The sequence below is a fragment of the Leptonychotes weddellii genome, chromosome 7 (assembly GCF_054177405.1).
Source record: "Leptonychotes weddellii isolate Sample4059 chromosome 7, ASM5417740v2, whole genome shotgun sequence".
NCBI classification, from domain to species: Eukaryota; Metazoa; Chordata; class Mammalia; order Carnivora; family Phocidae; genus Leptonychotes; species Leptonychotes weddellii.
Genome location: NC_138375.1, coordinates 90,268,340 through 90,283,886, shown reverse-complemented (window position 1 = coordinate 90,283,886; position 15,547 = coordinate 90,268,340). Strand labels below are relative to the sequence as shown.

At 36.0% G+C, this 15,547-nt stretch overlaps 1 protein-coding gene across 1 annotated transcript in view; it reads right to left on the bottom strand.

Moving 5' to 3' along the window:
- Positions 1-15,547, bottom strand: part of ANKRD31 (ankyrin repeat domain 31) — a 127,594-nt gene that overhangs the window by 110,141 nt on the left and 1,906 nt on the right. The window contains exons 3-4 of the mRNA XM_081825593.1: positions 8,307-8,380; positions 2,641-2,747 (exon numbers count right to left, since the gene is read on the bottom strand). Of these exons, the coding sequence (XP_081681719.1) occupies positions 2,641-2,747; positions 8,307-8,380 (181 nt within the window). The remainder of the gene's footprint in view (positions 1-2,640; positions 2,748-8,306; positions 8,381-15,547) is intronic.

Genomic DNA, 15,547 nt, shown 5'->3' with positions numbered 1-15,547 from the left:
ACGTTTGCTCCTGACAGCCATTTTTTCTTTCTTTCTTTTTTTTTTTTAAAGATTTTATTTATTTATTTGAGAGAGAGAGAATGAGAGAGAGAGCACATGAGAGGGGGGAGGGTCAGAGGGAGAAGCAGACTCCCTCCCGAGCAGGGAGCCCGATGTGGGACTCGATCCAGGGACTCCAGGATCATGACCTGAGCCGAAGGCAGTCGCTTAACCAACTGAGCCACCCAGGCGCCCCAGCCATTTTTTTTCTTTCCCCTCCTCCATAGGCAAAAATAACACTTAAGAGCTAATGCCTCTGAATATAATGGGGGCTGGAGTTGGTCATTTGTTAATTAATAAAATGCAAGGACACATTTCAATCAACTCTTTCCTAAGGGATCCAAATTGCTATCTCTCCTTTTGATTCATGTGTCTGTCATTTTTTTCCTGCCCTTACCACCCCTATATTTTGATGGTCCCTTAAGCTGTACAGGTTTTGTTTTATTTCATCTGTTGGGGATAGGGTGTAGGAGGTGAAAAAGAGTTTAAATTAACTGTGCTAATTTGGAGGATCTGGAAAAGAGGCAAATCTATTTATACATCCTCAACCAAAAATATCTGAAACCATTCTCTTCGACTGAATCGTGAATCACTGGGAGTGGAGTGGAAAAAGTCTAGACAGTCAAACCAGCCTAACCAACCCTGGCTTGCCAGGAAGCACCAGATACACAAACCAGCCTCACATTCAGTATAGCAGAATAAACATTCCTGGTATTAAGTGTTTTATTTATTGATCAGTTACTGATAACATCTGTTTAAAATACTTTTCTCTCAAATTGACAGTATACAATAAAACTAGGGGACTTTAACACCCCACTTACATCGATGGATACATCTTGCGGAAAGAAATCAACAAGGAAACAATGGCTTTAAATGACACCAACAATGGCTTAGAACAGATGGACCTAACAGATATATACAGAATATTCCATCCAAAAACAGAATACATATTCTTCTCGGGCGCCTGGGTGGCTCAGTTGGTTAAGCGACTGCCTTCGGCTCAGGTCATGATCCTGGAGCCCCGGGATCGAGTCCCGTATCGGGCTCCCTGCTCGGCGGGGGGTCTGTTTCTCCCTCTGACCCTCCCCCCTCTCATGCTCTCGCTCTCTCAAATAAATAAATAAAATCTTTAAAAAAAAAAAAGAATACATATTCTTCTCAAGTGCACATAAAATATTCCCCAGGATAGATCATATGGTAGGCCACAAAACAACTCTTGATTTAAAAGATGGAAATCATGGCGCACCTGGGTGGCTCAGTTGGCTAAGCATCTGTCTCTTGGTTTCAGCTCAGGTCATGGTCTCAGGATTGTGGGATTGAGCCCTGTGTCGGGCTCCTCACTGAGTAAGAAGCCTGCTTGGGATTTTCTCTGTCCCTCTCCCTCTTCTCCCCGCCCCACCCCCTCACTCTCTCTCTAAAAAATAAATAAATAAAAATAAAATAAAAAGCTTTTATGCAGTGAAGGAAACCATTAGAATAATGAAAGGCAACCTACAGAATGAGAGAGGATATTTGCAAATTATATATTTGATAAGAGGTTAACATCCAGAATAGATAAAGAACTCATACAACTCAACAGCAAAAAACAACAAAAAAACCTAAACTAAACAGTACAATTAAAAAGTGGGCAGAGGACCCAAACAGACATTTTTTTAAAGAAGACAAACAGGTGACCAGAAGACACATGAAAAGATACACATCACTAACCATCAGGGAAATGCAAATCACAATCACAACAAGATATCTCTTCACACCTGTCAAAATGGCTGAAACCAAAAAGACAAGAAACAACAAATGTTGGCAAGGATATGGAGAAAAGAGAACTGTCATGCACTGTCGGTGGGAATGTAAAATGGTGTAGCCACAATGGAAAACAGTGTGGAGGTTACTAAAAAAATTAAAAATAGAAGTACCATACAATCCAGTAATTCCACCTCTTGGTATTTTTCTGAAGAAAATTAAAACATGAACACACTGGAATGTTACTTTTTATCCTCAGAGGAAAAAAATGTATCTATCGTCCCTTCCTTCCTTAAGACTTTGTAGGTATCTTTGGTTAGCTGACTTATTTATGCCACAGGTGTTAACTAAATCACCCCTAATCTTTCCCCAGGGTGACTGCATTAAAAAGAAACAAATAAAAATTTGTGTATGTAAGTGTGTATACATACACATGCACTCACACATACATAAGATAATAGAAGGGACTTTCAGTAGCCCATATCTCAAATTATACCATGCAGACTAACATCTTCTTCACAAATTTAAAGTGATCTCTGACATACAATGGAGATGAAAATCATAATTATTATATTCTACTTTAACCTTCTGTTTCTCTCACTTCCACATCTCTACCTGAAAGAGAGAAAAGGAAAGAGAGGAAGAAATGAAATATTTTAAACATCCCCTTCTAAAACAACTGCCTTTCACCAAAGTTGCAAAGAAGAAACAGAATGACTAGCTAAGAAAGGGTAAAAACTGAGTAAGAGAAGAAAGCAGGAAAATAATACACAAAAAGAATTAATCATTAGTAATTTGCCGCTCTTTGAAATAGCATTCCCAATTTTTAGTAAGTATGTATTTAATCAATATGCTACATACCTGTAAGACTGCATTCTCACTAAGAGGCATTATCTTATTTTTACTCTTTTGCTCTTGTGGATCCTCTCTGAATTTGAACGCAAGTTGAATCTCAGGAGAAGGTGTGCCTAGAATGAAATATAATCATAAATCACTTGCAAGTTTTATTGCTCTGCTTTGACAAGGACTCTATGATTTTATAGAAACTACAAATGTCATTAAAAATTATTTTGTAAATTATAATTTCCTAACTGCCACTTTTATATATCAAAGTTTGTAAGTTATATATATATATATAACTTAATATATATATAACTTAATATAATATATGTTATAATAAATAAAATCTTTAAAAAATAAAAAAATAAAAATAAAAACTCATAATGCTAGTATATAATCCAAAAACAGAGTTTGTATTTTTAAGATGGGAAAGTGAGCTCATATTTTAACTTTTCTTCCCTTCCCAGTTCCTAAGAAGAATCCAAAATTAGTTGTTGTTTTTTGAAATTCTTTTTTTTAAAAGCAAATCTGAAGCAGCAATGAGAAAAAAGGAAATATACCCACTATAGGTCAGAAGATGATAATGGATTAAAGGGAAACCAAACATTGGTAAACACTATGTCACTCTACATGGGAAAAGGAGCGGCTCCTTCAGAAATAACTATATGGATTTCTTCCATGAGAATCTCAGAAACCACCCAGCTCAGAGCAAATCCCACCAACCAAAGATGAAAGAGGATACACTGGAAGATGGCAATGGGTACTCTCCTACTTCACGGAGATTGCTATTTGTTCCAAAGGAGCTCAGAATGAATGCTATAGCCAGTTACTTTGTGTAGGAGGTATCTTCCCTACCAGATAAAGAAATATACTAAAAGCTAAGGCTGATAAAATAATGTAGTGATGGTACATTACTAAATATAGTTAAATAGAACAATGAAACAAAACAAGAAGTAGAAAACAGACCTATATATATCTGGGAAGTTAATATAAAATAATAATGGTATTTTATTTATTTAATTTAATTTAATTTATTTATTTGACAGAGAGAGAGACAGCGAGAGAGGGAACACAAGCAGGGGGAGCGGGAGGGGGAGAAGCAGGCTTCTCGCCTAGCAGGGAGCCCAATGCAGGGCTTGATCCCAGGACCCTGGGATCATGACCTGAGCCAAAGGCAGCCGCTTAACGACTGAGCCACCCAGGTGCCCCAATGATGGTATTTTAAACAGTGACAACGAGATGAATAAATATAACAAAGGTAACTAAAGGTAAAAGAAAAACCTTTATGGTCTTGTGGTAGATAAAATATTTCCAAATTTGAAAAAACCAAGAAACCCCAGAAGAAAAGACTGACAGGTTTTACTATGTAAAAACTTAAGGGCACCTGGGTGGCTTAGTCGGTTAAGCATCTGCCTTCAGCTCAGGTCACAATCTCAGGGTCCGGGGATCGAGCCCCGCATCGGGCTTCCTGCCCAGCAGGGAGTCTGCTTCTCCCTCTCCCTCTGCCCTTTCCCCCATGCCATCACACCCCCCATCCGCTCATGCTCGCTCTTTCTCTCTCAAATAAAATCTTAAAAAAAAAAAAACTTAGGGACGCCTGGGTGGCTCAGTCGGTTAAGTGCCTGCCTTCAGCTCAGGTCATGATCCCAGGGTCCTGGGATCAAGTCCCACATTGGGCTCCTTGCTCAGCAGGGAGTCTGCTTCTCCCTCTGCCTGCTCGGCCTGCTCTGCCTGCCGCTGCCCCTGCTTGTGCTCTCTCTCTGACAAATAAATAAAATCTTTAAAAAATAAAAATAAGTAAAATTTTAAAAAACCTTAAAATTTCTGCATACAAAATATATCATGAATAACATCAAAAGTTAACTAGGGAACTGAGTGAAACTATTGCAACATATATATGACAAAGTTTTATTATCTTTAATATATAAAATGGCCTTATAAATCAATAGTAAAATGAGAATAATTTAGGAGACAAATAAGGCAATTCAGATACACAAAAACTATGAATACTCAATATTAAAATATGTCTAACCTTGGTATTCTTCAAAAATGCAAATTAAAATAATCAGATACTTTTTATTTAGTAGTTTGGCAACTGAATATATCCTTTGTTGGATCTAAAGGAAAAAGCCCTCTTTTTTAGGGGTAATATGTGTCAAGATCTGACATGTGCCCATCCTTTAAAAACAAATCTAATTTTAGCTAGTTATACTAAGGAAATAATCAGAAAAGCAGGCAAAGGTGTAAATATTAGAATATTCACATTTATTACAGTATTGAGAAATACCAAAAATATTATCAATTCATTAAATAAGGGTACATTCATACAGAATAACATGTAGCAATTTAAAAGGTTGAGGAAGATCAATATATTTAACATAATACCAATTATGAAAAAAGATATTCATATTGGCATACAAAAGTCTAGAAAAATATACAAATACTAAACACTGGCAATTGTTGGGAGTAGAATTATAGGGAAGAGTAGGGGGTGGGACCTTACACTTTCTACATTATATAATTTTGTATTTAGAAAAATTTTATTCATTTAATAATTAGCAAAAGTAATAAAAGTCTATCAATTTGGAAAAGGAAAGAAAAAGAAGAAGGAAAGCAAAGAAAAAACTTGGTTGGAATACTAAAACATACCTCTAACTTCTTCCTAGTGGTACTTTATATAACATAAGAGCAGGTTCTGGAGACTACTATTACACACTGCCTCTTCCAACTACATGTAGGAAAAATCCCTCCAAGATGAAACTGCAACTTGCCTTTGGAGTACCAAGTAAGATGATGTACAGTGAAAAGACTCTGTGAACTATATATAAAAGATCTTTGTGGTGTTTAGGAAATTTTTCTTTTTTCCCATACCTATTTTCAGACATCCTTGAAAATAAAAAATGGCTCACAAGAAGAAAGCATAAAAGGAAATAAGGTACCCCTTAAACAGCTACTGCAAAATTTATCTTTTTGAACAGTGATGATCAGTGATACATTTTTCTAGAAGCATTTAAACTGACCTAGAAGTGGACTCAGGAAGTAGAAAAAAATTGGTAGGTAAAAGGTACTTTCAAAAAATATACATACCACATATCAGTGAAATCATATGGTATTTGCCTTTTTCAGTCTGACTTCTTTCATTGAGCATAATACCCTCTCGGTCCATCCATGTTGTCACAAACGGCATGATCTCATCTTTTTCGTGGCTGTGTACTATTCCACTATATATACACAGCTCATCTTCTTTATCCATTTGTCTATCAATGAACACTTAGGTTACTTCCATATCCTGGCTACTGTAAATAATGCTGCAATAAGCATAAGAGTGCACATATTTTTTTGATAGTGTTTTTATTTTCTTTGGGTAAATACCCAGTAGTGGAATTATTGGATATGTTATTACTATTTTTAATTTTTTGAGGAACCTCCACACTGTCTTCTATTGCAGTTGTACCAATTTACATTACCACCATCAGGGCACAAGGATTCCTTTTTCTCTATATCCTCACCAACACTTGTTATTTCTTGTCTTTTTGATTTTAGCCATTCTGGCAGGTCTAAGGTGGTAACGCTTTGTGATTTTGATTTGCATTTCCCTGACGGTTAGTGATATTGAGCATCTTTTCATATATCTGTTGGCCATCTGTATGTCTTCTTTACAACAAATGTCTATTCGGGTCCTCTGCCCATTTTTTACTTAGATTGTTTTTTAGGTATCGAGTTGTATAAGTCGTATACATTTTAGAAATTAACCCCTTATCAGATGTATCATTTGCAAATCTCTTCTCCCATTAAGTAGGTTGCCTTTCATTATGTTGATGATTTCCTTTACTGCAGGAAAGTTTATTTTGCTGTAGTTCCAATAGCTTATTTTTGCTTTTGTTTCCCTTGGTTTTGGAGACATAACTAGCTAGAAAAATGCTGCTAGGGCCGATGTCAGAAAAATTACTGCCTGTGTTCTCTTCTAGGGTTTTTATGGTTTCAGGTCTTACAATTAAGTCTTTAATCCATTTGAGTTTATTCTTGTGTATGGTGTAAGAAATTAGTCCAGTTTCATTCTTTTGCTGGTAGCTGTCCAGTTTCCCAGCACCATTTTTGAAAAGACTATATTCTTCCCATTGCACATTCTTGCCTAATTTGTCATAGATTAATTGACCCTAAAAGTATGGGTTTATTTCTGGGTTCTCTATTCTGTTCCATCAATCTTTTGTGCCAATACTATACTGTTTTGATTACTACAGCTTTGTAGTATACCTTGAAATCTGGGATTGTGACACTTCCAGCTTTGTTCTTCTTTCTCAAGACTGCTTTGGCTATTCAGGCTCTTTTGTGGCTCTATACATATTAGCATTTGTTCTAGTTCTGTAAAAAATGTTGTTGTTGGTATTTCAATAAGCATTCATTGACTCTGTAAATTGCTTTGGGTGACATGGACATTTTAACAATATTAATTCTTCCAATCCATGATCATGGAATATCTTTCTATTTGTGTCATCTCCAATTTCTTTCATCAGTATTTCATAGTTTCCACAATATAGGTCTTTCACCTCCTTGGTTAAGTTTACTCGTAGGTGTTTTATTCTTTTTGCTGCAATTATGGATGGGATTATTTTCTCAATTTCTCTTTCTGCTACTTTGTTATTAGTGTATAATAAGCCAGACTAAGAATGACAAATACCATATGATTTCACTCATACAGGGAATCTAAAACACAGAACAAACGAATACACACACACAAAAAAAGCTGAACCAGACCCAGAAATACAGAGAACAAACGGATGGTTGCCAGAGGAGACAGGGGTTGGGAAAATGGACAAAATGAGTGAAAGGGAGTGGAAGATACAGGTTTCCAGCTATGGAATAAATAAGTCACAGTAATAGAAGCATAGCATAGGGAATATAGTCAATAATATTGTAGTAACACTGTATGTGACAGATGGTACTAAAACTGTGGTGAGCCTAGCATAACCCATAAAATTAAATCACTATGATGTACACCTGAAACTAATGTAACATCATGCATCAACTATACTCAAGTTTAAAAAATTAAATATAGGGGCGCCTGGGTGGCTCAGTTGATTAAGCATCTGCCTTCAGCTCAGGTCATGATCTCAGGGTTCTGGGATCGAGCCCTGCATCGGGCTCCCTGCTCAGAGGGGAGCCTGCTTCTCCCTCTCCCACTCCCCTGGTTGTGTTCCCTCTCTTGCTGTGTCTCTCTCTGTCAAATGAATAAATAAAATCTTTCAAAAAAAATAAAATAAATTTAGTAAAAAAATAAAAAATAAAAATTAAATAAAAAATTAAATATATATAAATATACCAAGGATATTTGGTATTTCATTCTGAAATAATCAGACTGGTATTAGAAAGTACTATTCACTTTTGCAAATAAACAAGTTCTAGGGTTAAGCTGGAAATTTTTGTAAAGGGGAAGAGCTATCTGGGTGTCACTTGCATATCTCTGATGGCCTCTCTAGGAGTCATAAACATCTTCCAGAAGTTATCATTCCCTTTGCTATCCTTATAGTAATAGACCTTAGTAGACTTTAGGGTCTATTACAGATGAGTATAAGAAACTAATTCTGTGTAAAGTTAAAAACAAAACTAACCATAAAAGGAGAAGCTGATAGAATAATAACACTTGGCAAATTAAAGGGACTACTTAGTGAAAAAAAATTATTTCTCACCTTTGTACATTCCACTTATACCAGGATGGAGACTGAATTCAGATCTAAGAGATGTGTCTTGATCAAAGAGCAACCTTTCAAATACCAAAACAGAAGATAGATTATGTTTCCTAAACATAGACTAACAATTTAACCACAATTTTTTATTACATCTAAACTTGCTAAAATTCTTAGTTACACCACACTATTAATATCTATACCAAAATATTTTTTCAGATGTGTACCCATTAAAAATTTATATAAGATGAAATATAAAGACTTACTATATGGTCAAGTTTATTTTTATAATACCGTGTTATTTCTGAATACTTGGGAGTAAGGAATGAATATCAATATAGTTTCTGAACAGAGATGAAATGAGATGATTTGAGGGAACAGTGCTGGTAGGTTTTCTCCTTCACATTTGTCTATACCACAGAGAATTTGAGATTAAAATCTAAGGACTGAATCTGAGTGTATATTTTCAGAATACAAAATGACAGAACTCCTTCAGATTTTGGATTCACTTCTTACTATGTTCTAAGCAGCACCAAGGTAACAAAGAGAGAAGACACACAGTCCATGCCCTCAAGAAGCTTCAAATCCAGTGACAAATACAAAACTAAAAAACAGCAATGATACACCATGGTGAGTATGCTAGTAGGCAGACTTAAGTGTTTATCTGTTCTGTTTAAAAAAAAAAAAAACAACCTACAGAATTCAAAAATAGGCAAAGGACTTGAAAAGAAATTTATCCAAAGAAGATGTACAAATGGCTAACAAGAACACAAAAAGATGCTCAACACTACTAAATATTAGGAAAATGCAAATCAAAACCACAGTGAGATACCACATCACATCCATTAGGTTATGATCAAAAACAAAAAACAAAAACAAAACAGAAAATAACAAGTGCATTGCTGGTGGGAATGTAAAATGGTACAACCACTGTGGAAAACAGTATGGTTGTTCATCAAAAAAGAGATCTTTAATCACCATTTGATCTAGTAATTCCATTTCTGGGTACACAAAGTAACTGAAAGCAGGGATTTGAAGATATTTGCACACTCCTGTTCAGAGAAGCATTATTCACAGGAGCCAAAAGGTGGAAGCAACCCAAGTGTTCATCAACAGAGAAGCAGATAAACAAAAATGCAGTACATACACGAAATGGAGTATTATTCAGCCTTAAAAAGGAAGCTTGCCATGTTGTGAAACACTCTGTGGAGAACTCCATGTAGCAAGAAACCAAGGGAGGCCTCCAGTCAACCATCAGAGAGAACTGAATCTTAACAAGCACTATATAGGAAGTGAATCCTTCTCAAGACTAGAGGGGCACCTGGGTGGCTCAGTCAATTAAGCGTCTGCCTTCTGCTAAGGTCATGATCCTGGAGTCCTAAGCTCCGCATTGGACTCCCTGCTCAGTGAGGAGTCTCCTTCTCCCTCTGCCTTTCAGCCCACTTGGGCTCTCTCTCAAATAAATAAAATCTGTAACAACAACAACAACAACAAAAAGACTAGAACTAGAGACGAATGCAGCCTTGTGAGTCTGTGAGCCTGATGACCCAGTTAAGCCACTCCTGAATTTCTGACCCACAGAAACTACAAGATAATAAATGTTTACTGTTATAAGTTGTTAAGTTTTGGACTAAGTTTTTCTACAGCAAAGGAAAACTAAACAGATTGTTGTCACATTTCCCCAACTATTTGTTTTTAGTTGTTTTGTTCAAATTAAGATCCAAACAAGGTGCCCACATTGCTTTTGGTTGCTATATCTAAGTATCTTTTTAAATACATAAATTACCCCCCTCCCACTGCAATTTAATAGTTGAAGTAACTGGACTGTTTTTTTCCTGCAGTCTCCCACATTTTGAATTTTCTAACTGCATGTCATTTAACAGGTTCTTCCATCCCATATACTTCCTATAAACTGGTTATTAGAGCTAGAAGTTTTATCTATCAAGTTAACTGAGGGTGGGAGGCATATGTGTACTTCCTACAGGAAATAATAAAGTATGTATTGAGAAAGGTAGTCTTGTGCATAGTCTTTCAGCCCCCCTTCAGCCTTGGGCCTAGAACACTTTCTTACCAAGATTTAGAGTCCTCCCAGCCTGTGCTGGACTTATTACCTTGAATGAGAATACCTTTCCCAGTTTCAGACTTGGTTTGTACTCCTTTGCTGTGAAAGTTCTGTGTGTCATAGGTTACCTAGAAAACCCCACTAATATATATGTCCTCTGTTGGGACAAGATGAAGTCATTCTGTGGCACAAGAGGAGTGTGTACAGACCAATGGCCTGCATCAACTGCAGAGAGTGACTGCTAGCTGTGGGGGCCAATACCTACTACTGAAGCTAATCTTGTTTTGTCTCTTCTCTATGGGAGTAAAGTATTGTCTAGCCTGCCACCACCTAGATCTTGGACTTCCAGCCTCCAGAACCATAAGAAAATGCATTTCTGTTGGTTAAGCCATCCAGTCTGTGGTATTTTTATGGCAGCCTGAGCAAACTAATACACAACTAGTCTTCCCAACTTCCCAAAATAAGATATCATATCATATTTAGATATCATATAATATTTAGAGTCCACAATACTAATATTATCATTAACAGTATGATTACTGAAGTTACTTTGCAATTATTTATGTCCTTGGAGTATATCTTATCTGGCATGTATAGATTAATTCTATGTTTAAAAGGCACTTAGTTCCTTTTGGTGCAATTATGCCATCAAGTCAATATATAATTAGGTTCACCTGTTTAATCTTGCTTTTTTATTTTTGCTTTTTAGCAAGTTTTTCGGGGCGCCTGGGTGGCTCAGTCGTTAAGCGTCTGCCTTCGGCTCAGGTCATGATCCCAGGGTCCTGGGATCAAGCCCCGCATCGGGCTCCCTGCTCCGCGGGAAGCCTGCTTCTCCCTCTCCCTCTCCCCCTGCTTGTGATCCTGCTCTCACTGTGTCTCTCTCTGTCAAATAAGTAAATAAAATCTTTAAAAAAAAAAAAAAAAGTTTTTCATGTTGGTTTAATTTTGTTTTATAATTATGTAAACCATAAATGTATAAGACAAGATCTATTTAGAGAAGTCTAGTCTTTCTTGTCTTTTCACCCATCTGTTCTCTCACTTCCCATTTTTTAAAATTGTATGGTTTATCCTTCCAATGTGTTTTTGAAAATATAAGCAATATGAGTATACATGCCGTCACCCAGTCTTAGGTAAGCAGTAACATTCTATATATATCTCTTTCTCTCTTTTTTTTTTCTTTAAAGTATGTTTTCTATTTTTTTTTTTTTTAAAGATTTTATTTATTTATTTGAGAGAGAATGAGAGACAGAGAACATGAGAGGGAGGAGAGTCAGAGGGAGAAGCAGACTCCCTGCCGAGCAGGGAGCCCGATGCGGGACTCGATCCCGGGACTCCAGGATCATGACCTGAGCCGAAGGCAGTCGCTTAACCAACTGAGCCACCCAGGCGCCCCTCTCTTTTTTTTTTCTTAACAATAAATCCAGTAGATTGATCAGTCTAGGGGAAAGAGACTTTCTTCATTCCTCTTTATTAATTCATAGTATACCACTGTGTGGATTCTCACACACTTTTTAAAAAATATTTATTCATCTAAGTAATCTTATACCCAACATGGGGCTTGAACTCACAACCCTGAAATTAAGAGTCGCACTTCCAACTGAGCCAGCCAGGCACTCCTATTCTCAGTTTTAAAACCTTAGTAAAAGATGATTGTGGAAGTTTAAAAAAAAAAAATGGGGAGAGAGTAAGAAAATTTACAGAACTACCTTGTTTTCCATTCCCAAACACAAATATACATCACATATATAATTTCACATACATTATGAAGAAAGAACAGGTTAATAAGAAAAATAAGTCATCAATAACAACAACAACAACAAAACCCATACCTCCTAATGGTTCTCAGCACGAGCAAAACTAATAATGAAAAGGACTCCAGTCCTTAATCTAACACACCCTCTGTGAGAGTCAATGGTGGCTCCTGTTATAAGGAGAAAAAGCATCTTTTTTGGCTCAATTACTACTGGCCATTACCAAGGATTGAAAATTTTATTATTCAAATATGGGTAATACCATTACTATAGCACATTTTTCTAAGAAGTAAAAATATCTAGGGATGCCTGCGTGGCTCACTTGCTTTAGTGTCTTCCTTCAGCTCAGGTCATGATCCCAGGGTCCTGGGATGGAGTCCCACATCAGGCTTCTTGCTTGGCAGAGAGCCTGCTTCTCCTGCCTGCAGCTCCCCATTTGTGCTCATGCTCTCCCTCTCCCCCCTTCTCTCTCTGACAAATAAATAAAATTTAAAAAAAAAAAGAAGTAAAAAAATCTATTCATCTTAATGTCCCTAAAAGTCAGAATTATTTTACTTTTTAAAATTTTTGAGGTTTTTTTTTTTAATCTAAAAATAACACAAAAAAGGCAGGAAGGAATTGTGGATGCTAATGGGACTGTTCTATATCTTCATTGTGGTAATGGTTATTACACAACTGTATGTGTTTATCAAAACACAGAGAACTGTACATTAAAAAGAATGAATTCTGCTGTATGTAATTTGCATCTTAATAAAAAAGTGAAAAAAGTAACACGATGATGTTAATTTTCCATAAATAAATTTATAAATTTAACTTTATACCAATAAAAATACCAAGACTTCTTATTGAACTAGACAACTGATTCTAAAGTTCATGTGGTAAAATAAATAAGAACAGCCAGGAAAATGTTTTAAAATAACAGTAAGGAGGTAATAAAAAAGGACATTAAAATATTTTTGGACATAAAATGTTTTTAAAATGCGAAACTAGCACATAAAATGACAGACCAATGAACAGAATAAAATCTCCTAAATAAACTCACATACATATAAGAATTTAGTATATTAAAAAGGCGGCATCTCAAATCAGAGAAAAAGATAGGATTTCTAAAAAAAATAATAATATTGGGACAATGAAGGAGACATCTGGAAAATAATTTAGTTGTATCCATACTTGACACTGTACTCCAGAAAAATCCCACATGACTCAAAATGTAAATTTTTTTTTGAATTTTTTTTTTTAATTTGACAGAGAGAGAGACAGCGAGAGAGGGAACACAAGCAGGGGGAGTGGAAAAGGGAGAGGGAGAAGCAGGCTTCCGGCCGAGCAGGGAGACCGATGGACGGCTCGATCCCAAGACCCTGGGATCATGACCTGAGCCGAAGGCAGATGCTTAACGACTAAGCTACCCAGGCATCCCTCAAAATGTAAATGTTTAAAATGAAACAAAAAGTATAAAAGAAACCAAGGAGGGATTCTTTTATCATTGTGAAGGAAAAAAAGCCTTTCTAATTATGAGATAAACCCAAATAATTCAATTATTAAGATTACTAACACCCAAACCCTTTGACAGAGTACTTCTCTGTCAAAATAAACAATTTTATATATGTTTGAGAACATATATACATAACTTAGAAAATATCTCTGGGAGGACAAAAAATCAAATATATTGGTTGCCTGTGGAAAAGAAGGCTGAGTGGCTGAGGAGATAGGGATGAGAAGGAGATTTTTACTATATACCTTTTTATACTTAAAAAAAAACTTTCCTGAACCATGTAAATATATTACCTATTCACAAAATCTGTAGAAAATGTGGGCAATAAAGAGAAGTATAAATAATAAGATAGAAATCCCCTATAATTCTACCTGTATTAAGACTTTGGTGGACTTCCTTTCAGCTTTCTATGGAGGCTTATTTATGATAGAACCATAAATTCTTTCACAAAGTTTGGATCAATCTGTAGAAAGTTTTAGAAACTACATTTTGCACTTAACATTATATTTAAATATTTGCAATGTCACTAAAATTCTTCTTAAAACCATTAAATATTGATAATACTCCCTCATAAGGATATATGATTTATTTATTTAAGCATGAGGGTATAATTTATTTAAGCATTATATAATTCCAAAACATTTGTTTTTAATTTTTCATTATTGCAAATGCCTCTGAGATAATTTCCTTATACATAAATTTTTGTGTTTTTTTTTTTTTTCCTTTAAGAAAGGAGTCAGGGCTATTTTTAATACTAAAAGGAAAATGAAGAGTGCGGCCCAGAAAAATTACTTATCCATGTTCAGTCAATAAATTAACTGAAAATAGACATTAAGTTCTAGTCAAACTACTAGACTACATTAATAACTAATACTCTAAAAGTCACTGACCACTTCATTATAGATGCAGTATTTTAATAATAAAATTTAACTTTGAAATACTGGAAATGAGATAGTACCAAGTACTAACAATAGAAAAGGAAGTAGAAATTAGATGGCTGGGTTAAAAGGAAAACTTCTTTAAGAAAAAAGGGAGGGGAGGGCGCCTGGGCGGTTCAGTCGTTAAGCATCCATCTTAGGCTCAGGTCATGATCCCAGGGTCCTGGGCTTGAGCCCCACATCAGGCCTGCTTCTCCCTCTCCCACTCCCCCTGCCTGTGTTCCCTCTCTCGCTGTGTCTCTCTCTGTCAGATAAATAAATACAATCTTTAAAAAAAAAAAAAGGAAAACTTGCAGGCAAAAATCTGAAATTTTCAAATAATTTTCACTGTTTTGTTAAAAGTAAAATAAAATTTTGGGGGACAACTGGGGTTTCAACTTTATATGTTATCAAAGTTTTGACAGCACAGTCCTAATGTCATGCTAAGGCTTTGATTCATTAAAAAATCTAATTAATTATCCTTTCAGTTTAACAGTTCTTTTTTTTTTTTTTTTTTAAAGATTTTATTTATTTATTTGACAGAGAGAGACAGCGAGAGAGGGAACACAAGCAGGGGGAGTGGGAGAGGGAGAAGCAGACTCCCTGCCGAGCAGGGAGCCCGATGCGGGGCTCGATGCGGGGCTCGATCCCAGGACCCTAGGATCATGACCAGAGCCGAAGGCAGACGCTTAACGACTGAGCCACTCAGGCGCCCCTCAGTTTAACAGTTCTAAACATAGTACTTGGCACCACTGTGCTTTATCATTGGAGTTGCCACCATTTTGATATACACCCTGACCAAAATGTTGCCTTTTGTTTTTTAAAGATTTATTTTTGTTTTATTTATTTTCCATCCACTATTTTTTATTTAAATTCAATTAACTAACATATAATGTATTATTGATTTCAGAGGTAGAGGTCAGTGATTCATCAGTCTTATATACTACCCAGTGCTCATTACATCATGTGCTGCCCTCATGAAGATTTATTTGAGCAAGAGCGCATGCATGCGCGCACAC